General features: G+C 39.7%; 1 protein-coding gene across 1 annotated transcript in view; it reads left to right on the forward strand.

The window, feature by feature from the left end:
* The window catches only part of LOC126262363 (spliceosome-associated protein CWC27 homolog), a 115236-nt gene that overhangs the window by 44070 nt on the left and 45220 nt on the right, over positions 1-25946 (forward strand). Inside the window, exons 2-4 of the mRNA XM_049958948.1 lie at positions 6788-6997; positions 7089-7289; positions 20275-20414. Of these exons, the coding sequence (XP_049814905.1) occupies positions 6788-6997; positions 7089-7289; positions 20275-20414 (551 nt within the window). The remainder of the gene's footprint in view (positions 1-6787; positions 6998-7088; positions 7290-20274; positions 20415-25946) is intronic.

Raw genomic sequence — 25946 nt, forward strand, 5'->3', positions numbered from 1 at the left:
GGAGAAAGGGTAATTGAGTTCTGTAACAAATTTTAGCTAGAATCACAAGAGGAGGAGGTATACTTGGAAAAGGCCACGTGATATGGAAAGATTTCAGTTAGATTACATCATGGCCAGACAGAGATTCCGAAATCAGATACTGTATTGTAAGGCATACACAGGAGCAGACATAGATTCAGATCACAATTTATTAGTTACGAAGAGTAGACTGAAGTTTAAGAGATTAGTCAAGACGAATCAATATGCAAAGAAATAGGATATGGAAGTATTAAGGAATGATGCTTGAAGTTCTCTAAGGCTATAGAAACAGCAATAAGGAATAACTTACTAGGCAGTACAGTTGAAGGGGAATGGACATCTCTAAAAATGGCAAAAGGGCAATTACCGAAGTTGGAAAGAAGAATGTAGGTACAAAGAAGGTAACTGCAAGGAGACCACGGGTAACAAAAGAAATACTTCAGCTGATCAGTGAAAGGAGGAAGTACAAAAATGTTCAGGATAATTCAGGAATACAGAAATACAAATTTCTGAGGAATGAAGCAAATAGGAAATGCAGGGAAGCTAAGATGAAATGGCTGCATGAAAAATGTAAAGAAATTGAAAAAGAATAGATTGTTGGAAGGAATGACTCAGCATATAGGAAAGTCAAAACAACCTTTGGTGAAATTAAAAGCAAGGGTGGTAACATTAACAGTCCAACGGGAATTTCATTGTGAAATGCAGAGGAGAGAGCGGATAGGTGGAAGGAGTCATTGTAGATCTCTATGAGGGGGAAGATTTGTCTGACGTGATAGAAGAAGAAACGGGAGTTGATTTAAGATAGGGAATCCAGTATTAGAATCAAAATTTGAGAGAGCTTTGGAGGACTTAAGATCAAATAAGGCAAAAGTTATAGATAACATTCAAGCAGAATTTCTAAAATCAATAGAGGAAGTGGCAAGAATATGACTATTCACATTGGTGTGTAGAGTGTATGAGTCTGGTGACATACCATCTGGCTTTCAGAAAAATATCATCCACACAATTCTGAAGACTACAAGAGCTGACAAATGTGAGAATTACCCCATAATCAGCTTAACAGCTCATGCATCCAACTTGCTGCCAAGAATAATATACAGAAGAATGGAAAATAAAATTGAGAATGTGTCAGATGACAATCAGTTTGGCTTTAGGAAAGGTAAAGGCACCAGACAGGCAATTCTGACATTGCGGTTGATAATGGAAGCAAAACTAAAGAAAATTCAAGCCACGTTCATGGGATTTATTGACCTGGAAAAGCGTTTGATAATGAAGAATCCTGCTACCAAGGCAGCAAAATAACCAGTGACGAATGGAGCAAGGAGGACATCAAAGCAGACTAGCACAGGCAAAAAGGGCATTCCTGGCCAAGATAAGTCTACTAGTATCAAACATAGACCTTACTTTGAGGAAGAAATTCTTGATATGTATGTTTGGAGCACAGCATTGTATGGTAGTGAAACATGGACTGTGGGAAAACTGGAACAGAAGAGAATCAAATCATTTGAGATGTGCTGCTACAGACGAATGTTGAAAATTAGGTGGACTGATAAGGTAAGGAATGAGGAGGTCCTCCGCAGAATCGGAGAGGAAAGGAATATGTGGAAAACAGTGACAAGGATAAGGGACGGGATGTTAGGACATCTGCTAAGGCATCAGGGAATGACTTCCAATGAACTAGAGGGAGCTGAAGAGGGTAAAAACTGAAGAGGAAGACAGAAATGGGAATACATCCAGCAAGTAATTGAGGATATAGGTTGTAAGTGCTACACTGAGATGAAGTAGTCAGTGCAGTAGAGGAATTCATGGGGGACCACATCAAACCAGTAAGTGCTACTCTGAGATGAAGAAGTCGGTGCAGTAGAGGAATTCATGGGGGACCACATCATACCAGTCCTAAGACTGATGACTCAAAAAGAAAAAAAAAAAGTTTTTTTGTTTGGTCAAATAACTTAGTTGTAGCTCCTCTAATCTCCATTACTGTAAGCTCCGTGCATTGCAGCTGCTAGCATTGGGCTGTGTGACAGAATGTTGACTATTGCTATGCACAAGGTAACAATGTTGGTAGACTGCTTTATGAGGAGCAAATATGGGTGGATTGTTCATGAAACCATACTGCAAAGAGAGTAGTGACTCAAAGTCTGGTACTCTCTCAACTGACTATATTACAGGTTGCTCAAAGACTGACTAACTGCTAAGTGACAGGAGTAATATGATTTCCTAGTTGTCATGTGATCAGTATGCAAGCTCCTTGCATTGATCCATGGCTTTGAGATTGACACTAATGCCTAGAATGAGACCTCTATGGGAGGGAAGTGTTGTGCTATTCACGTATGTCAGCAGCATGTTTGGTGGAGGGCCTATTCTGAGGAGCAAGTTGCTGTAAGCTCCTGGTGAAATAATTTTGTGAATGATAGACAGCGAGACACCTCACCTCTGTCCCTTCGACTTTTTCCCTGGCCTAATACATGTGGCATATGTTTTGTGGCCAGTTGGTTTTCTTCAGAAGGCTATTTTGGAATTTACCAATAAATTGTCAAAGGATGAGTTCAAATTCAAGGTAATTATGAACTATATTAGGCTGTTGGGCACATTCCATATTTTTGTGCATATTTGACTAGTTCCATGTCAACTAGTAAAAAGATGTTGAATGAAGTTACAATTTATTATCTTTTGTAATGGTTTAAATCAGAAATGTCGCTTATTTTTGTTGGAACAATATGAGACTGACTTACAGTGATATTGCATGTGAAGCTAGACCAGTAATGACAGTGAAACATCAAAGCTAAATGTTGTAGTTAACCCCATTGTGAAGTGAAGACTTTAATGTGCTTGGCACTAAAGGATTGTCAGTTTTTCAGGTCCAATGAACCATGGACCTTGCCATTGGTGGGGAGGCTTGCGTGCCTCAGCGATACAGATAGCCGTACTGTAGGTGCAACCACAACGAAGGGGTATCTGTTGAGAGGCCAGACAAACACGTGGTTCCTGAAGAGGGACAGCAGCCTTTTCAGTAGTTGCAGGGGCAACAGTCTGGATGATTGACTGATCTGGCCTTGTAACACTAACCAAAACGGCCTTGCTGTGCTGGTACTGTGAACGGTTGAAAGCAAGGAGAAACTACAGCCGTAATTTTTCCCGAGGGCATGCAGCTTTACTGTATGGTTAATGATGATGGCGTCCTCTTGGGTAAAATATTCCGGAGGTAAAATAGTCCCCCATTCGGATCTCCGGGCGGGGACTACTCAAGAGGACGTCGTTATCAGGAGAAAGAAAACTGGCGTTCTATGGATCGGAGCGTGGAATGTCAGATCCCTTAATCGGGCACGTAGGTTAGAAAATTTAAAAAGGGAAATGGATAGGTTAAAGTTAGATATAGTAGGAATTAGTGAAGTTCGGTGGCCGGAGGAACAAGACTTTTGGTCAGGCGAATACAGGGTTATAAATACAAAGTCAAATAGGGGTAATGCTGGAGTAGGTTTAATAATGAATAAAAAAATAGGAATGCGGGTAAGATACTACAAACAGCATAATGAATGCATTATTGTGGCCAAGATAGACACGAAGCCCACGCCTACTACAGTAGTACAAGTTTATATGCCAACTAGCTCTGCAGATGACGAAGAAAGTGAAGAAATGTATGATGAAATAAAAGAAATTATTCAGGTAGTGAAGGGAGACGAAAATTTAAGTCATGGGTGACTGGAATTCGTCAGTAGGAAAAGCTAGAGAAGGAAACATAGTAGGTGAATATGGATTGGGGCTAAGAAATGAAAGAGGAAGCCGCCTGGTAGAATTTTGCACAGAGCACAACTTAATCATAGCTAACACTTGGTTTAAGAATCATAAAAGAAGGTTGTATACATGGAAGAAGCCTGGAGATACTGACAGATATCAGATAAATTATATAATGGTAAGACAGAGATTTAGGAACCAGGTTTTAAATTGTAAGACATTTCCAGGGGCAGATGTGGACTCTGTCCACAATCTATTGGTCATGAACTGTAGATTAAAACTGAAGAAACTGCAAAAAGGTGGGAATTTAAGGAGATGGGACCTGGATAAACTGACTAAACCAGAGGTTGTACAGAGTTTCAGGGAGAGCGTAAGGGAACAAATGGCAGGAATGGGGGAAAGAAATACATTAGAAGAAGAGTGGGTAGCTTTGAGGGATGAAGTAGTGAAGGCAGCAGAGGATCAAGTAGGTAAAAAGACGAGAGAGAGCTAGTAGAAATCCTTGGGTAACAGAAGAAATATTGAATTTAATTGATGAAAGGAGAAAATATAAAAATGCAGTAAATGAAGCAGGCAAAAAGGAATACAAACGTCTCAAAAACGAGATCGACAGGAAGTGCAAAATGGCTAAGCAGGGGTGGCTAAAGGGTAAATGTAAGGATGTAGAGGCTTACCTCACTAGGGGTAAGATAGATACTGCCTACAGGGAAATTAAAGAGACCTTTGGAGAAAAGAGAACCACTTGTATGAACATCAAGAGCTCAGATGGAAACCCAGTTCTAAGCAAAGAAGGGAAAGCAGAAAGGTGGAAGGAGTATATAGAGGGTCTATACAAGGGCAGTGCACTTGAGGACAATATTATGGAAATGGAAGAGGATGTTGATGAAGATGAAATGGGAGATATGATACTGTGTGAAGAGTTTGACAGAGCACTGAAAGACCTGAGTCGAAACAAGGCTCCAGGAGTAGACAACATTCCATTAGAACTACTGACAGCCTTGGGAGAGCCAGTCCTGACAAAACTCTACCATCTGGTGAGCAAGATGTATGAGGCAGGCGAAATACCCTCAGACTTCAAGAAGAATATAATAATTCCAATCCCAAAGAAAGCAGGTGTTGACAGATGTGAAAATTACCGAACTATCAGTTTAATAAGTCATGGCTGCAAAATACTAACACGGATTCTTTGCAGACAAATGGAAAAACTAGTAGAAGCCGATCTTGGGGAAGATCAGTTTGGATTCCGTAGAAATATTGGAATGCGTGAGGCAATACTGACCCTACGGCTTATCTTAGAAGAAAGATTAAGGAAAGGCAAACCTACGTTTCTAGCATTTGTAGACTTAGAGAAAGCTTTTGACAGTGTTGACTGGAATACTCTCTTTCAAATTCTGAAGGTGACAGGGGTAAAATACAGGGAGCGAAAGGCTGTTTACAATTTGTATAGAAACCAAATTGCAGTTATAAGAGTTGAGGGGCATGAAAGGGAAGCAGTGATTGGGAAGGGAGTGAGACAGGGTTGTAGCCTCTCCCCAATGTTATTCAATCTGTATATTGAGCAAGCAGTGAAGGAAACAAAAGAAAAATTCGGAGTAGATATTAAAATCCATGAAGAAGAAATAAAAACTTTGAGGTTCGCCGATGACATTGTAATTCTGTCAGAGACAGCAAAGGACTTGGAAGAGCAGTTGAACGGAATGGATAGTGTCTTGAAGGGAGGATATAAGATGAACATCAACAAAAGCAAAACGAGGATAATGGAATGTAGTCGAATTAAGTTGGGTGATGTTGAGGGTATTAGATTAGGAAATGAGACACTTAAAGTAGTAAAGGAGTTTTGCTATTTGGGGAGCAAAATAACTGATGATGGTCAAAGTAGAGAGGATATAAAATGTAGACTGGCAATGGGAAGGAAAGCGTTTCTGAAGAAGAGAAATTTGTTATCATCGAGTATAGATTTAAGTGTCAGGAAGTCGTTTCTGAAATTATTTGTATGGAGTATAGCCATGTATGGAAGTGAAACATGGACGATAAATAGTTTAGACAAGAAGAGAATAGAAGCTTTCAAAATGTGGTGCTACAGAAGAATGCTGAAGATTAGATGGGTAGATCACATAACTAATGAGGTGTTGAATAGGATTGGGGAGAAGAGAAGTTTGTGGCACAACTTGACTAGAAGAAGGGATTGGTTGGTAGGGAATATTCTGAGGCATCAAGGGATCACCAATTTAGTATTGGAGGGCAGCGTGGAGGGTAAAAATCGTAGAGGGAGACCAAGAGATGATTACACCAAGCAGATCCAGAAGGATGTAGGTTGCAGTAGATACTGGGAGATGAAGAAGCTTGCGCAGGATAGAGTAGCATGGAGAGCTGCATCAAACCAGTCTCAGGACTGAATACCACAACAACAACGACAACAACAACAACAGACAGCGAGAATTCAGGCAATGTCTTCAGGCCATGGGAAAAAAATCCACTTATTCCTGTGCCCACAATTTTTTGCATGAAGTTTGACTAAACAGACAGTAACGTGGTCCATAGAAACCCAATGGCTTCTACGACTCTTTAGTTAGTCAGTTAATAAAAGTTTAGTTCATCCACTAGTGGATGGGAATGGTCAGTGGAGACAGTCCTTTTGTCACCTCCTGTTGCTATCTGACATTAGAACTTAGTTTCAGTTTCGATTGTGATAGCGCAGCTACATTTTTCTTCTTCTGAGAAAAAGTGGGTCTGTCCAAAATTATTTAATTTTTTTTTATTTTTATTTTTTATTTTTATTTATTTTATTTTATTTTATTTATTTATTTTTTTCTTCTTCTCTAAACACTTAAGGCCAGTGCCAGAAAAAGACGTCTACAATTTCCATTCCCATACTTGTCCAACCTGAGCTCATTAACAGTGAGGCATTAAATCTGAACTTTCTTCTTTAGAACACATGTTCTCGTTGCTGCATGCCTAGTTTTTTTAATATATGTTTTAGAAATGTTTTGTTTTTTATGAAACGTAGATGACCACAACATTTTTACATTTTTAGGTCCTGCTGAAGACAACAGTTGGTGACATCGATATAGAGTTATGGTCTAAGGAAACACCAAAAGCATGTCGAAATTTCATTCAACTGTGTTTGGAAGGATACTACAACAATACTATATTCCACCGAGTGGTGAAAGGTTTCATAGTTCAAGGTGGAGATCCAACAGGTACTGGTACTGGTGGTGAAAGTATATACGGACAACCATTTAAGGTATGTAGTCATTTTCCTTTTCTTCTTTTTTGATTTTCTTGTAATTCTTGCTTGGCATTTATGTAATCTTACTGCAAACTATTTCCTCTAGGATGAATTTCATACTCGTTTAAGATTCAATCGCAGGGGTCTAGTAGCCATGGCAAACGCTGGTAAAGATGACAATGGTTCTCAGTTTTTCTTCACCTTTGCTGCTGCCCCAGAGCTTCAGAATAAACATACCATTTTTGGAAAAGTAACTGGTGAAACGATCTACAACATGCTGAAACTGGAAGAAGCCCTAGTAGATGAGGTATTGTTTTCATAGTTAATGGTGTTATTTTGTACACAATTTTTAGAATTGAGATATATGTGGCTGTGTCCATATTTCTTTTGTTTTTGTGATGTCTTCGGGTTGATGAATCCTGTGTCAGATTTTGTGATGCATCTTCTTATTAAAGATCTTTATCCAATACACAGTCACCCATGTACATTTTGCTTGTACTTGATGTTATTATTAGTTTTCTGTATTTGCAAGCAACATCTTTGAAGTACAATTTAAGAATTTAAATGTCAGTATTGGTGGTAATCAACTGTGCTTTCCTACATCAACACTACTGGCTCACTATTTGATTTCTGACATACACGTAATTTTAATGTAATTGTATACATAAAAAATGTACTCACCAAGTGGTGGCAGGAGAACACATATATAAAAGGTATTACAGTCTGCAAGCTTTCAGAGCCAATGGCTCCTTATACTGGCAAAAGTGTTAAAGAGGAAGGAAGAGGGGTGAAGGTAAAAGGATTGGTGAGGTTTAGGAAAAGGGGTAGAGTTCAGAAAAGTCACCCAGAGCCTCAGGCCAGGGAAGACTTATTGGACAGGATGAGAAGGAAAGACTGAGTTTCATCAGTTGTCGTAGTGAATCACAAATATTTTCATAGTCCTACCATACTTGTCTTCCATAAACAGTGGCTGGCAATGTCATATAAGAGGTAAGAACATATGAGTACGAGTGCTGAACATGTAATAGATGATTCTTTTCTGCTGGTTGCAGAAAGAATGGTTTCTTTGTGTATCTCATTCACTTGAAAAACTTTATTAAGGTTAACAGTTATGCTAATGGGTTAGTTCCTTTATACTGCCACAACTAAATCAGTCCAAAACAACTGTAGTCCATTATTCTCTGCGTGCCCTTTTGTGTTCCAGGCCAAGTGGATTGCGGCACAACTGGAACTTACTTTGTGTTTGCACTTCTATGTATTTTTACAAGAAGAAAAGGGAAACAAAAGAGTTTTATCAAACTCTTTATCATTTAACACATCTGCATCTGTACTCTGCAAACCAAGGTGAAGTGCTTGGCAGAGGGTATCTGCCATTGTGCCAGTTATTAGCACTTTTTCCATTCCTTACACATGTGGGGCACAGGAAGAAGGCTCGCTTAAATGCCTCTGTGCACGCTGTAATTAGTCTAATCCTGTCTTCACAATCCCTGCAAGAGCAACATGTGGGCAGCTGTATCACATTTGCCGGATTCATCACATAAAGTTGGCTCCAGAAACTTTTTAAGTTGTTTGTCATATCACATTCTGCATCTGGCTTCAAGCATCTGTCAATTCAGTTCTTTCAGCATCTTTATGACATTCTCCTGTAGGTTAAACAAATGTGTGACTATTTGTGTTGCCCTTCTTTGTATTTGTTCAATATCCCTTGTTAGTCCTATTTGCTACAGATCTCATACAATTTGGGCAATATTCTGCTAAGGGTCACATGAGAATGTGTTCCAAGATTCAGCAACAAATGGATGTCGAGGATATTGTACGGTAGTTTCATGAATCACTTCTGCTGCCCTTCTTATGGATGGATGTAACATGGGTTTCCTTTCAACCACAGAGGAAGTGTTTTATTCATGGGATTTTCAGTATACTTTATTATTCACAAACTGCCCCAGTAGAAGCACGCACGGTACAATCAATCAATGTTGCTTTTGATGGAAGGACTTCCTGTGTGTCCAAATTTGTTTCATCCTTTCAGAATGAAGTCTCTTTCTTTTGTCAGACCACAGTGTTCCAGTCTGTTTTCTGATTTCCCTCTGACCAACTTTCCAATAAAATGTCTTTTGTCTGTATGTTTTTCTATCTATAATGTCTGCCTCTGTTATACTATCTACTTTAAGATCCTCCTTAATTGCAGCGATCCATTTAATTGGGTCAGTTTTTGCCCTACTTCTGTTTTCATAGAATTCTACTATTTGTTTTGTCAACCTAGTGGGTGCCATTCTTTTAATGTGACCGTAAAATATTTTCGTATTACTTCTCACTACAAATTTCTCCATCAGTAATTATGGGGCTTAATATTTTCCAAATAATCTTTCTTTATTTTGAATTTCTTCAATATCCCTCTTCCTATTTAAAATTAAAGTTTCTGTTCCACAAAGACATCCAGGTTTGTCTAAGTTAACCGAATGCCTAAGTTTACTGAGTTTGGAAAGTGATTTTTTCTCATAAATATTTTGTGTTAATCTGAATGCAGTTGCCATTTTTTGACAGCGAATTTGTTTGCGGCTTTTTCCAGGCAGTTGTCCTGTCTGATTTCCCCCAAGTATTTAAATTGAGAAACCCTTTTTATTTTTCGATATTTAGCTTCAATATATGCTATGGTCAAAACAGGTGCTAACTCAGTGGCAAATTCAGTATACAATCTGATAGGGGTTCCATCAAGCCCTGGAGCTTTTTTCACTTATAACTACTTCTACTGTTTCTCAATGCCATTGACACTAATAGCTATTTCACTCACATTTACATTGGTACAAGAATTAATTTGGGGCATTACTCTAGGGTTCTCCTTTGTGAAGGAATGTTTGGAAACAAAGTTTAAATAGCTTATGGGAATGCAGCCAGATGAAGCTGTTGACAAGAACCAAAATTTCAAGAAGCATACCCTGTCATTTTCAAGGCAAAAGTGCAGTTTGTATACACCAGGAGAAACTCAGGGCTCATGTTTGAAAATGAAGTTAAGCCTTTATGCTTTTGCTTTCCTACCCTGAGTTTCAGTTCCTGTCTTGTGAATGGACATCGGGATACTAACTTTGTTGCCACTTACAGCCTTTAAACACCACCAGAATTTCTTCGGGCTTTGTGAAAAATCTTTCGATAAAATTCCAGTATGGTAGTCACTGAAGGCTTCACACGTTGTCTTCTTGACAGCTAAACATATTTAATTCAGCATCTATCTATTTATTTTATTTTTCACATGTATCTGAACGTGGTTGTTCATAGTGTAATACCTTTGATATTATTTTTCAGAACTTTTAGTTTTACTACTATGATTAAGAAGCTAATTAATACCTCAGTTGTTAGCTAAGTAAGTCATAAAATTAGATTCATTTTTACTGCAGCTGTAAATTCCTCATGCAGATATTGAACAGTAAATAGTGTAAGGAATGGAGCTAAACATAATGGATATTTAGCTTTTTTGCTTACATTTACTTTTTCATGCAACAGGCCAACCATTTTGTAAGGCATTATTGTACTGACCACCAAGGATTGAAAAAGTATAAAGAAAACACCAGTAACCCAGGAAAACATTATGATTAAAAAGAGTATGTTACAACAGTATTTCAGCATAAAGTACGTTACAACAGGTTCGGCACACAGTTTTAATCTGCCATGGAATTTCATATCAGCGCACACTCCGCTGTAGAGTGAAAATTTCATTCTAGAAACATCCCCCAGGCTGTGGCTAAGCCATGTCTCTGCAATATCCTTTTTTCCAGGAGTGCTAGTTCTGCAAGGTTCGCAGGAGAGCATCTGTCAAGTTTGGAAGGTAGGAGTCTCAGTCCGGCACACAGTTATAATCTGCCAGGAAGTTTCATATGCTACAACAGTAGCTCAGCAAAACAAGTGAAACTACATTCATTTGTATTATCTATGTATAGCAGACAACTGCTTGTTTGAGAGTACAGTGGCAGTTGATGCTATGTGAACCCTAAGCAGTGAGAAATTTTTCTACTGTAATTATTTAATACTAAAAATGTTGCTCTTATAGATAAAAATTTTAAAAATTTGAATTTTTCTTTCCGTTCTTGTCTTTATAGATCTTCATCTTTTTCATTTTTACAATTGATTTTTATTTTATTACATTCTCTCTGAGCTGTTATAACTGATTAATGTTGAAATCACTGTTCGAGAGTATTGTGAGAATTGTAAAAGTTTTAGTGATTGCAGTGAGCTAGAGACTCTCTCATATGTGCATGTCGAGTCTGTAGTGAAGGCAGAAAAATTGCTGACCAAAAGGCTAGAATTTGATTCTCTCAGGCACTACTTGAAGCTGTGAAATGTAAACTGGTGAGAGTTATGGTAAGGGCAGGGGTTGAAAGAGATGCTAAAAAATAGCAGAGAAAGTGGATAGTTTAAGCTGTATCAAGGTGAAAAGTGCTTATGACCTACTTCAGGAAAAGGAAAAATAACCTCATCCTGGTTCAGAAAATTAGGACACAGCAGAGTGTGAGTATGAATGGCTCAGTAACTCAGGCAGATACCATACAGTAAAAGAAAACCCTTACATGGTTTGTAGCAACTGTGGAAGAACTGTTGATTGACATCCACAAGAAATTTTGAGCTCCAAGGTCCAGGTCACTAGAATTGTGAAATCAGTTGCCAGCTTAATCAGGGACAGAATTGGTTTTCCATCCAAGATGTTAGATGCTGCAAACACTTCAAGGATCCTGCAGCACTGCTTGAAACAAAAGTATATATATGTGCCATTTACAGAAATACAACTTAGTCATTCAGAATACGCATATTAACAGACTTTGCACTTCACTGGCGAGGGTCCTTTTGGTACAATTTAATAAAGACAGCCAGAGAATTCAGAATGAACTATTTCCTAGTGAAACCAAAACTGGAGAGTATAATTTGAGCTCTGTAAGGGACCTCATTCTAGCAGCAGTACACCAAGAGTCCACATATCGAGTTTCTCATGTACAAGAAGCTGACTTATAGTGCCTGGATTCAAGCATTTACTTCAACATTACAAAACAAATGGGCCTGAGGTTCAGGAGAGAAGGCAAGCCATTCTGCAGTGATAACTATAAAAAGAGGAGCTTCATGTCTTCTCCATGTTTTACCAGTGAATCTGTTTGAAATGTAATTCCCTTATACTAGACAAGGTCCAACAGAAAGTGAGAAATTTGTGTTAATATTATATACAAGTGTGATTTGATAACTGATAAAAAAACAAGAAAAAACTTTGTTTTGTAAACAGCTCACCTTACTCATCTACATCTGCATCTACATCATACTCCACAAGCCACCTAATGGTGTGTGGCAAAGGGTACTTTCGGTACCACTATCTGATCCCTCCAACCCTGTTCCACTTGTGAACAGTGCATGGGAAGAATGATTATCAGTAAGCCTCTGTATTGGCTCTAATTTCTCACATTTTCTCCTCATGGAGATGTGTGTGTGTGTGTGTGTGTGTGTGTGTGTGTGTGTGTGTGTGTGTGTGTGTGTGTGTGTGTGTGTGTGTGGAGGGGGGGGAGAAAAGTAATATGTTGTCCGACTCCTTCTGAAGAGTGCCTTCAATAGTAAATCTCTTCATGATGCACAACGCCCCTCTTGTAACATCTGCCAGTGGAGTTTGTTTAGCATCTCCGTAACACTCTCTCGCCAGATAAACAATCCCGTGATGAAACACGCAGCTCTTCATTGGATCTTCTCTATCACCTCTACCTGATAGGAATCTCATAAGGATACATATTTGGTCCAGATTTTTCGTCCCACCGGAAAAACAGATTCTGTCAAACTCTACAAAATACTCGTTGACTACAACTGTAATTTCCTCATTTGATGAAAACTTCTTCCCGGTAAGCAAAATTTCAAGTTAGTGTACAGGAAAAAGTCACTTGCAGCTTATTCCTTTGAATTTGGTGGACGAGGAAAGCTCAGTTCATGCACTTTGCCATTGTTGTCACTGATGTGTGGCTTGGTGCATTATCCTAATGGAAGAGCGTGCCAACCTTGGTCTTTTTTTCAGTAAAAACAAGTTTCAGACAATCCAACAGTGATGCTTTAGCCTTTTTACTAGTAATCTATGAGAATCATTCTTTGGGAATTCCATAAAAAACAGTGGCCATCAACTTACCAGCTGACAAAATGGTCTTTGCCTTCTTCAGTGCACTTTCACCAGTCTTTGGCCATTGTTTTGACTGCCATTTTGACTCTAGTGTGTAATGTTGGATCCAGGTTTCGTCAACAGCCACAAATTGGTGCAAAAATTATTGTAGATTGCAGTTAAACAGCACCAGGTAGTGTGTTGAAATGTTGTGCTAAATGTGCTTTGGTCGATTGCGAGAAATCATGGCACCCACCTCACACACTGCAATTGACCATGCAGGATATTACGCACTCATTCATTTGAGATGCCTACAGTCTCAGCAATCTCATGAATTTTTATTTGGAGGTCTCACATTACTATTTCATTGATTTTTTGGGTGGTTTCCTTTGTGGTGATCTCTGTTGGATGGCTAAAGTGCACTTCTTCTTTGGTGCTTATCCACCCAAGTTTAAATTCAGTAATCCAGATGTAAAAGGTCATCAGTGATGGTCTAGAGTCTACATGAACTTCATCCATTTCTGTTTTGATTTGTCTTCAAATAAAAATGTTTAATAATAGCACAAAACTCACTTTTCTTCATTTTCAATTGCAGTTGGCACACTAACCAATTCAGATGGCTGTCAGCAATGTAGTAGGCACTGTACATTGTTGAAATTATTTATGCGATCTTCGGATTAATCAAACTTACCAGCAACAAAGGTGCAAAAAAGTTCTGTTCTTTCATAAAAATTTACCAGACTTATCAAATTACTTTCATGTGTGTGGTATCTGATCTGTCAGACATGTCCAACAGAACAGACACCACACTCCAAAATCAGTTGAAATTAAATGGTTCTTCGTGCAGAAAGTTTAAAAAACCTGTAGTCAAAGGAATTCGATGCATTAAGTGCAACTTTTGGTTACATGAGAAGTGCGCAAATGTGTGTCTGAAATTTATAAATGACGATATTCAGTGGACATGCCTCGACTGTACTAGTGATAAAAATGCATGAGTAACATCCGCACTAAGTTTTAAGGATGAAATTATTCGTCTTCTTCAAAGTGACATTGATGCTCTGAAAGCAGAACTGACGTTACTAAAGCAAGAAAATATTGCATTGAAACGTGAAAAGTGTTGTGCATGTGAAAAAACTTCAGTATTAGCTGGATCTACTTTGGCAAATACATGGAGTGATACAACTGACAAACAACAACAAAATTCAGCTGCCATTATGAAAGAAAAAGAAACTGAAAATACAGATGAACAGAAAGAACCATTACAATAAGACATAAAGTGGATTCTTTATTATAGGTGACTCATTGTTGAAAAACATAGTCGTACCAAACTCCAAAATCGACGTTCAATCTGGAATCAGGATGCATCAATTGCATACACACCTAAACAACGTCTTAAATTCAAGAGAGCACGCAGCAGATACGCATATCAGAAATCCAAAAGGTGTTTTTATCCAGGTGGTAACAAATCCGCTTCAAATCAACAGTGAGAAAGAAATTGTAAACGACACAAGAAACCTCGTCCGACTGGCCAGAAGACTCTACCCGAATTCCAGAATAATAATAATATGTGGCATTGTGTACAGAAGATCGGTGAGTGACAGCTATGTACAGAGAATAAACAGCAATATTAAAGAACAGTGCAATAAACTAGGAGTTGTTTTCATTGATCCCAACAAATTTCTAAGTGCAGAGTGTCTACATCTGAATAGGTTGGGCTGAAAAATATTCAGTAAGATGTTCATAGATACTTGCCAGATCATAAAAAATAAGGGAAACTTATAAGTAGTGATGGGGTGAAAAAACTTGTGTAGCATTAAGAAAGACAGAACCAAACCATTATCTGGCAGGAAATGTGCTAAAGCATGTAAGTGATAGTCAAAGTAGGTATGTTATCCACTGGAATATAAATGCCTTAAACACTGATGCTTCTAACAATAAAAGCTCCAAAATAGATGAATCAGAAATCATTCTGTCTGAATGTGCAAATATTAAAGTTGTTTGTTTAGATGAGCACTGGTTTACTGAGGACACAATTAAAATTCTAAACAAAATAGGGAACTTCAGATGAGCAAGTAGCTTTTGCAGAAGAAACAAGTCATGTGGAGGCTCATGTATACTTCTACATAGTTATATAAATAATGAGACCAGAAACTGTTTTAATTATTTAAATGAAGAATGTGTGTTCGAGAGCTGTTGTGTAGAAATAGTGGACTCACTAGCAAATGTTATAATAATCTCAGTATACAGAATTCCATGGACATCAACACCAGAACTATTCTTATCTAAGCTTCAAATTATGCTAGAAGACTTTTGCAGAAAGAAAAAAGTTGTAATAGCTGCTGTTTTTAATATTGATATCACATGTGATAGTACCCACACTTCAAGTTTCACTGACTTAGTAAAGAAATATGGTTTCAAATTGAATTTCTTTCTTTGAATCTACCAGAGACAATGGGCAATCAGCAACATGCATTGACAATGTTCTAACTAATTTGTATGTGAAGATGTGTATAAATTTTGTATAGATCTAGGTATTTCAGATCATTGTGCATTGTTCATTGAGCTGCCACAGACAGACAGGAACATTTCACGTATGAGAACCCATATGAGCAGGAATTTTAACAAAGAAAACTTGCTAACATTTAGTGAGAAGCTAAGAGATAAAACATGACCTTTTGATTATTGTAACTCAAGTGGCGAAAACTTTGAGAAATTCCAAGATAGTTTTCTTGGAGACTTTAATGAAACGTTTCTACCTAGACTCTGCAGCAGTAAAATAATAAATACAGTAAAGTGGATTACCCAGGGCATAAAAATTTCCAGTGTAAGGAAAAGGCAACTGCACTGAGAACTAAAATATAATAAAGATATTGATTTCATTAAATATGTTAGACTCTATAAAACCGTATTTAAAAGAGTTGTCAAGGTAGCAGACCAACTGGCAAATAACAGGGTAATTTTAAATCATAAAAATAAGACAAAGGCTGTGTGGTCAGTCATTAAATCTGAGTTAGGTGTTAAAGCCTGTAACTAAGACATTCCAGAAGTTGACATTGAAGGAAATACTATTGTAAATCCAACTCAAATACTAGAGTACTTTAATGAATTCTTTATAAATGTAGCAAAGTCTGATGTAGATGTAACAGATTATCACAACAAAGTAAATCCCTTTGGCCTAGGTGAAAACAATGAAAACTTTACAAAATTCTCAAAAGTTTCTGTGGAGGATGTAGAAAATGCTATTCTAACATTAAGAAACAAAAAACCTGCAGGTTTGGATGAAATACCCACCAAAGTTATTAAAGTGGTAGACAATAGAGTTGCAAACCCACTAGCTCAGATAATAAATCAATGTTTTGAAGAGGGCTGTTTCCCAGAGGTACTGAAATATGCTGAAGTCAAACCACTCTTCAAGAAGGGATCAAGGGAGATCATGGGAAATTATCGTCCTATCTCGATTCTCCCAGTCCTATCTAAAATATCTGGAAAACTTGCTGTTGCACAAATCCAAAACTTCATTGTAAAATATTCTGTTATTCTGAACAATTAATTTGGTTTTAAGCAGGGTAAAAACACCATCGATGCAGTAAACAGTTTCATTGAGAAAATAAGTACATCACTAGACAAGAGAAATAAGGTGACAGGAATTTTCTGTGACCTCACAAAGTCGTTTGATTCTGTAAACCATGCATTGCTTGTTTACAAACTTGAAAAGTATGGCATTAGCGGCAATGCCCTACAATGGCTTAAATCCTACTTATCCAACAGAAAGCAAAGAGTTAGCATTTCTTCAAATGGCACATATTATTTTTCTGACCGGAAAAAAATATCTCAGGGTGCTCCACAAGGCTCCATATTTGGCCCAGTCCTATTTTTCTCTTATGTTAATGACTTACCATTAAATATCAGCTCCCCATCAGTTCTGTTCGCAGATGATACTTGTGTCTTAATTGAAGATCAGGACTCGGAAAAAATTCCCAAATCTGTGATTCCCTGCCTCAGTACCTTAGAAACTTGGTTTCAGTTAAATGTGTTGAATCTAAACATATCTAAGACTCACGTGATGCAGTTCAGAAACAAACAGTCAAAATGTGAGCAGATTAAGATTGTACACAACAACCAAGGTACAGAAGTTGACACAGTCAAATTATTAGGTTTAAATGTAGATAAAAATTTTAGCTAGCAGGCACACATTGAATACCTGGCCAACAAACTGAGCAGCTTTGCATTTTCAATGCAAATATTGTCAACTGTTACTGACATGGACACGCGAAAAGTAGCATATACAAGCTACTTTGAATCCATGATTAGGTATGGTATTGTTGTTTGGGGTAACTCGACAGACATAGTGCGGATACTAAAAATACAGAAAAAAATCATACGAAATATGTGCACTGCAAATCATAAAGAACCATGTCGACCATTATTTAGAAAACTTAAAATATTAACTCTGCCATCCTTATACATATATGAGATTTTGTACACCAGACATGAATTATTTGAGGGAAACCATTTTGTCCATTCACATGATACCAGAAATAAAGAAAATTTTATGCTCCCTTCCCACCACCTCAGACTGTATGCCCAGGGACCTCAGTACATGGGAATGAAAATTTGTAATAAATAAAAAGGGAACAAGTCGATGCAGATGAATTTGACATGTCTCCTGTACGCAAACCAAATGGATTGCAAATGTACATCATGAGATAAATAAAACATAATTCAACAATTCAATATAAGTAATCTTGACTGCTATGATATCCTCAGTGCAGATGCACAATAGGGTCCAGACCTCCTGTGAGAATACAGGAAACGCTGCGAGCAAATGAGGTAAATGGAGAGCGAACTATTTAGTAATGTGTGATAAGCTGAAAATGAAAATTTGCGTCAGACAGAAAGTGTGCTTGGATAGCCAAAGCAGTTAAGGCAGCTGCTCGTATTAAGCTGTAAATATGGGGTCAAGTCCTGATCTGATACAAATTTTCAACTTCCACTATTGACTTACTCCAGTGCCCAGTTGCAGTTGACCTCAGTACCCCCCTTGAAATAGCTAATCTTTGTATTAAGACCTTTAGTCACTGAAGGTGCTCACGTGGTCTTCTATAAATTCTTTCTCAAAAATCAGTAACATGGCTCCAGTTTAAAAGTATCTCAATAAGTAAGTCTCACTCATAGTACATAATTAAGATGCTGCACAGGGTATTATGTCCACATATTGAAAATAGGTCATAGGTATGTTACAGCTGAGGCTGTACAATGAAAAAAGTTGTGGAAGTTGTTTGTAGGAAAAGGATTTATATATTTCCCTGCCTCATGTTTGGCTGTATGTGTGACTGTACAGAATGACAGAAATGACGCGTATGTTGATATACACTCCTGGAAATGGAAAAAAGAACACATTGACACCGGTGTGTCAGACCCACCATACTTGCTCCGGACACTGCGAGAGGGCTGTACAAGCAATGATCACACGCACGGCACAGCGGACACACCAGGACCCGCGGTGTTGGCCGTCGAATGGCGCTAGCTGCGCAGCACTTGTGCACCGCCGCCGTCAGTGTCAGCCAGTTTGCCGTGGCATACGGAGCTCCATCGCAGTCTTTAACACTGGTAGCATGCCGCGACAGCGTGGACATGAACCGTATGTGCAGTTGACGGACTTTGAGCGAGGGCGTATAGTGGGCATGCGGGAGGCCGGGTGGACGTACCGCCGAATTGCTCAACACGTGGGGCGTGAGGTCTCCACAGTACATCGATGTTGTCGCCAGTGGTCGGCGGAAGGTGCACGTGCCCGTCGACCTGGGACCGGACCGCAGCGACGCACGGATGCACGCCAAGACCGTAGGATCCTACGCAGTGCCATAGGGGACCGCACCGCCACTTCCCAGCAAATTAGGGACACTGTTGCTCCTGGGGTATCGGCGAGGACCATTCGCAACCGTCTCCATGAAGCTGGGCTACGGTCCCGCACACCGTTAGGCCGTCTTCCGCTCACGCCCCAACATCGTGCAGCCCGCCTCCAGTGGTGTCGCGACAGGCGTGAATGGAGGGACGAATGGAGACGTGTCGTCTTCAGCGATGAGAGTCGCTTCTGCCTTGGTGCCAATGATGGTCGTATGCGTGTTTGGCGCCGTGCAGGTGAGCGCCACAATCAGGACTGCATACGACCGAGGCACACAGGGCATCATGGTGTGGGGAGCGATCTCCTACACTGGCCGTACACCATTGGTGATCGTCGAGGGGACACTGAATAGTGCACGGTACATCCAAACCGTCATCGAACCCATCGTTCTACCATTCCTAGACCGGCAAGGGAACTTGCTGTTCCAACAGGACAATGCACGTGCGCATGTATCCCTTGCTACCCAACGTGCTCTAGAAGGTGTAAGTCAACTACCCTGGCCAGCAAGATCTCCGGATCTGTCCCCCATTGAGCATGTTTGGGACTGGATGAAGCGTCGTCTCACGCGGTCTGCACGTCCAGCACGAACGCTGGTCCAACTGAGGCGCCAGGTGGAAATGGCATGGCAAGCCGTTCCACAGGACTACATCCAGCATCTCTACGATCGTCTCCATGGGAGAATAGCAGCCTGCATTGCTGCGAAAGGTGGATATATACTGTACTAGTGCCGACATTGTGCATGCTCTGTTGCCTGTGTCTATGTGCCTGTGGTTCTGTCAGTGTGATCATGTGATGTATCTGACCCCAGGAATGTGTCAATAAAGTTTCCCCTTCCTGGGACAATGAATTCACGGTGTTCTTATTTCAATTTCCAGGAGTGTAGTATGCAGGTGAAATGTGAGAGACTGTCATTAATTACTTTTATCACACTTTCAAACAAAGCAAAATCCAGAATTGGAATAATGACATATTATGAAAGAATAGATTGCTGCTCACCATATAGAGGAGACATTGAGTTGCAGACAGAAACAGCAAAAAGACTGCTATACATTTGAGCTTTTGACCAAAATGACTTCTTTTAAGGCTTTCGGCCAAAAGTTCAAAATTATAGCAGTCTTTTTATTCTGCATGCCTGTGACTCAATGTTTCATTTTATCACCTTCCATACTTTTCCCCAATCTACATAACTCACATTGTCTTTATCTGTGGATAGTATAGCTCTCTGCCTACAGTGAAAATATCATTTTTGTGAAAGTACAGTGCCTTGATTTGCTTCTATAGGATGAACGGCCATTGTATCCTCAGAAAATATTCAAGGCAGAAGTACTGAACAATCCTTTTCCTGATGTTGTTCCAAGGAGAGATCCAGCGAAGGAACAAGTGACTGAAGTAAAGAAGAAAGAGAAATCTGCAGGTGTCAAGTAAGTTTATATACTTCTCCCAGTATTTAGCTTCCCTATGGCTCTGAACGTATGTGCGTCTACATAACTGTTTCATAAATAGATAAAAAATTGAAGAGGCAATACTTATTACATCTGTGGCTTTTGAAAAGGCAAATATACCCATGGGTCATATGGTGCGCCCCCTCCCTCCAAGAAACTGCCACTCTAAGCTGAAGTTTCTGGCTTGTGAACTGGTGATTGCCAGAAGTCCTCTGTAACTAAATGTGCTGGGGATGCTTCAGTGATTGCAGCGTGGCCCATAAGTGGACCAAAAATGGTTCAAATGGCTCTGAGCACTATGGGACTCAACATCTTAGGTCATAAGTCCCCTAGAACTTAGAACTACTTAAACCTAACTAACCTAAGGACATCACACACACCCATGCCCAAGGCAGGATTCGAACCTGCGACCGTAGCAGTCCCGCGGTTCCGTACTGCAGCGCCAGAACCGCTAGACCACCGCGGCCGGCATAAGTGGACCAGTGTATACAACAGGGAATGAGGATCTTGCGTTAACAACCCAGGCTGTGAAGCTAGTACTAATCTCTGTGAGATGATGTACTGTAGCCTCAATGTGTGCTATATATTGATGGTGTTGGATGGCTGTTAAAACAAAAAGACCATTACTTTGCAACCTCTGGAGCACATACCATACTTTAGTTGTATGAGGCTTGTCCAGATAATGTGGAAATCTATCTGAATTTACTTTTATTTATAAAGCTATTCATGTGAACAGTGTATTTTCCAACTTATCATTCAGAAACACTGCCGGTGGGGTGGGTTTACTCTCTAAGAGCAATAATAGTCACTATACACTAAAAGCCCTTGAACTCTCAGCAAAGAGCATCTATGCAACAAAATGATACCATTGTGCAACAAGAAAAGGAATGTGTTACAAGAGTAGTTTGAAAAGTTCATTGAATTACCACCAGATGCCAGCTCTAATGCAGTGAGGCCCACATGTAATAATAGATCATTTCTTTGAGTAGAGATATGTGGTGTGGATGTCTCTCTGTTGTTGTTCCCATGTAGTGATTTGTGAAGATGGAAAAAACTGAGAATCTAATAGTGATTAAGTACTTCATAAAAAAAGGTATGAAAGCAGAGGAAATTCAGGCCGATTTTCAGAACAAACTTGGAGGCTTGATCCTTCATATTCAGATGCCTTCATATTCAGATGTTGCTAAGTGGACAAATGAGTTTTAATTTGATGTGGACAGCTTAAATGATGATCTGCCTAGTGTTCAGTCCAGATGTGCCCCTACCCCAGAAATTGCTGCTAAAGAGCATAAAATGGTCATGGAGGATCACCACCTGAAAATAAGAGAAATTGCTGAAGCTGTAGGGATGTCATCTGAATGAGCATATCGTATTGTAACAGTGGAATTGGATATGAGAAAATTATCTGCTAGATGGTTGCCACAACTTTTAACATACAGTTAGAAATGCGTCAGTAGAGAAATATCCAAACAATATTTGACCTTTTTTCCAGGGCAACCAACAAGATTTTTTGATATGGTTTGTGACCACAGATGGAACTTGGCTCCAGTACTATACCCCAAAGACAAAACAACTGTCAAAATACTGAATCCATGTTGATTCACCAGCACCGCCACCATCAGATGCAGCTCACACACACATGACTGTTGTCTCCAGCTGCTGAGTCCAGACTGCAAGCAACAGCACATGATGGGAGGAGCAGTCTGGGTGGTGGGGTGAGGAGGATGCTGGGGTGGGGAGAGGAAGAATAGCAGGGTAGGAGTGGTGGGAGCATATGGGGATGAGGTGGGGAGAGAGTAGGGCAGCTAGGTGCGTCAGCAAGCTAGCCGGAAGGGGCGGGGGGGGGGGGGGGGGAGCAGAAAAGGAGAGAAGTAAAAATGCAGTGGGTGCATTGGTGGAATGGTAGGCTGTGTAGTGCTGGAGTGGGAACAGGGAAGGAAGGGCTAGCAGAATGAAGGACAGTGACTAACAAAGGTCAAGGCCAGGTGGGTTACAGGCACGTAGGATATATTGCAGGGAGAATACCCACCTGCACAGTTCAGAAATCTGGTGTTGGTAGTGAGGATCCAGATGGCACAGGCTGTGAAGCAGACATTGAAATCAAGAACACTGTTTTGGGGAGTGTGTTCAGCAACAGGGTGGTCCAGCTGTTTCGTGGCCACAGATTGTCAGTGGTATAAGGGGTTGTTTGTGTTGTTGCCCCAGATGATAATTAGACAAAATATTTGTCAGGATTTGTAAGCGGTGGGTCCTTGAGGCGCGGCAATACGCGAACACTGAGAAGTAAGTTTAAACAGTTTTATTAACAAAGGCTGATTATAAAACATGCATGCTATGCGCACCCATCATCACTGTGTCTGACATCCTAATTTCAGTCATATCGAAGGGCTCCATGGTGGGCTAAGAAAAGAGACATATTTGTGCCTGAGACCATGCTAGTTAATACGGCCCACTGCAGACGGTGGCTAGTGGCTTACTCACTGCGTCACACTGCGGCCGGACGCACATGTACTGACTAAGCAAATTGTCAGCATTCCAGACAGGTTGGACGGTGAGTGCGTGTTACGTACCGTATGGCTGCGTGCAACCCGTAGACCCTTACATCACTCTACCCAGAGAAAAAGAGCAACCATAGGTGGCTCAAAATGACCTCATTTGCATTATGAATCTATTTTGCCACTTGTGGCTTCAGAAGGCATTGCAACATGTATTTCATTTGCAGACACAGTGATGTTCAGTATAGAGAAGCATGCCTTCAGGATGACAATTTTGTATGTGACAAATGCTGTTGACAAAAAACAAATTAATAAAAGCAATAAAAACACAATACTGACAATCAAGTATGCATTAACATGACTGGATGAATCGAAGGACTTAAATTCTATTTGCTACTTCAATGAAGTTTAACTCATTATTGGAAGAAATCAAATTTTCATGGATATCCTTAATTAAATAATTGTCTTCAGAAAAACTTGATAAGGAATGCTTTCCGTATGATAATATGTATGAATCATTGTAATAAACAGATAACATTCTTGTTAATGGCAGATGTCCTGTTGCATTAAATGTAGTTGGCAATACACTAGGCCTATCAAATAGTTCACATGATAAATCACAATGTGTGGCATTCAAGATTACTCCACTATTATTCAGTTTGAGTGTAAAAGGTAGCGCAGGTGTATCACAATTTTTACATGTAAATGTGACATCAAGGGTGGAGTTAAATGAGAAAATTATATCTTCAGAACATCGTTTAAGAAATTGATGATAAGGATGTGTTAAAATTGTAGGGCAATCATCTGTTGGGGGATGATTCATAAACAATTCTTTGTCACAGCTGTACACTCTACTATCTAAGAATACTGCCGATTCAGGGCAAATTAACTTATGACTATGTTTACACATATGCAAATCATTTTCATTTAGGGACACAAAATATCGTCAATCCTCGCTGTTCAGTAGATAATCATTCAGTACGTATTTTACACGGATACCTGCCTGTCTCCATTTCACAGGGTAAGTATAAATCTTATACGTTTCAAAATTATGTTTTGACCCAGCAATGGGTATAGAAATAATAACAGTTAATTCATTTTCAGTCATTAAAGAGTTGTGTTGGTTAACTTGTAGTAATCGTATAAATTGTAAGAGTTAACAGGATAAATCATCATATAGGTTGCATCTAGCTTTCGCTCAGTTGGTAGTAGGATCTGTAAAACTTGTTCTGGATGCAGTAGTAAACTGTTCAAACAATCATTTTAACTACTTTCTAAGGCTGTTCTTAAGTTAAGGGCATCAGTTCTAGCATTTGATAAAAAATCAGTAATCCTTAACAAAAGAGTGTTTAAATCGAAGTGTGGACGATGGAATGTATACAGTACAAAGAGAAAAGGTATATCCAGAAAGGGAAAGACGGACAGTGACAGCTTGGAATGAAGTGTTTAAGGGGATTGGGTGATAATGGGGAGTATCATGGAGAAGAATCATGAGTCCTCCATGTGCTGGAGTGCCTTCAACAGAGGGGAGATCAGATCGGACGGACTGAAAATGGGGGAGAACAAAGTGGTCATGGGGACGCAGCTTTGTTTCCTGAAGACAGAAGATGACCGGCGAGTAGGATCGTAAGAGGATCGACAATTCATCCCGATTGGCTCGAAGGCCGCAGATATTCCAGTGGATAATGGACATAGGGTGAACAGAAAATGGAGGAATGTGACCAAGGTTGCCGTCAACTCAGTGACTGCTTAGAGCTTGCGACCGACGGCATGGAATGGCATTCAGCCGAAGGCAGAAGATCCTGATCCATAGGTTGTTCAGGAGCAGCTCCTGCCACCAGCGATCGGCCGGTTGATCGGCCGCCAGCAGTGGGCCTCGGCGACACAGAAGACGGCCGCGGGCAATTACCGCCAGGTGGTGCTGTAGATGAGACACGCCTTGGCGGAGAAGGAGATGAACTGGGTTTCTTACTAGCCTTCTTGAAAACATGATAGTTAGATGAAGGAGGAACCGATGGTTCGGAAGTTGGCGTATGTAAAAAATCTTCATGAGTATGCTCTTTTTTCGAAGTCTTGGTGTCTGACTTTTGGGCTCGAGATTGTAAAGCAATTTATCTCACATTTCCAAATAATTCGTACTGAAACAAATGCAGATATCCAAGAACTATTCAAAGGATTAACCTCTGTGAGTGCACACTTCGATTTAAACACTCTTTTGTTAAGGATTACTGATTTTTTATCAAATGCTAGAACTGATGCCCTTAACTTAAGAACAGCCTTAGAAAGTAGTTAAAATGATTGTTTGAACAGTATACTACTACATCCAGAACAATTTTTACAGATCCTACTACCAACTGAGCGAAAGCTAGACGCAACCTATATGATGATTTATCCTGTTAACTCTTACAATTTATACGATTACTACAAGTTAACCAACACAACTCTTTAATGACTGAAAATGAATTAACTGTTATTATTTCTATACCCATTGCTGGGTCAAAACATAATTTTGAAACGTATAAGATTTATACTTACCCTGTGAAATGGAGACAGGCAGGTATCCATGTAAAATACGTACTGAATGATTATCTACTGAACAGCAAGGATTGAAGATATTTTGTGTCCCTAAATGAAAATGATTTGCATATGTGTAAACATAGTCATAAGTTAATTTGCCCTGAATCGGCAGTATTCTTAGATAGTAGAGTGTACAGCTGTGACAAATAATTGTTTATGAATCATCTTCTTGGTCAGCTTCCACCCCCCTATTTGCTGGTTGCTTTGGGGATCTCCACATCCTTGTCCGCATGGCTCACTATTGCTAGACGTCTTCCACCAAGCGGATCTAGTTTGCCTCAACACTGGGGACCCTACATTTTTGTCTGCCTCCACGACAAATTTCTCTCATTTGGACCTTTTGGTCGGTACTGTTCCGCTAGCTTGGCGCTTCGAATGGTTTGCCCTTGATGATACACACTCAAGTGACCACTTTCCTTGTGTCCTTAGACTGCAGCCT

The sequence above is a fragment of the Schistocerca nitens genome, chromosome 6 (assembly GCF_023898315.1).
Source record: "Schistocerca nitens isolate TAMUIC-IGC-003100 chromosome 6, iqSchNite1.1, whole genome shotgun sequence".
Taxonomy (NCBI): Eukaryota; Metazoa; Arthropoda; class Insecta; order Orthoptera; family Acrididae; genus Schistocerca; species Schistocerca nitens.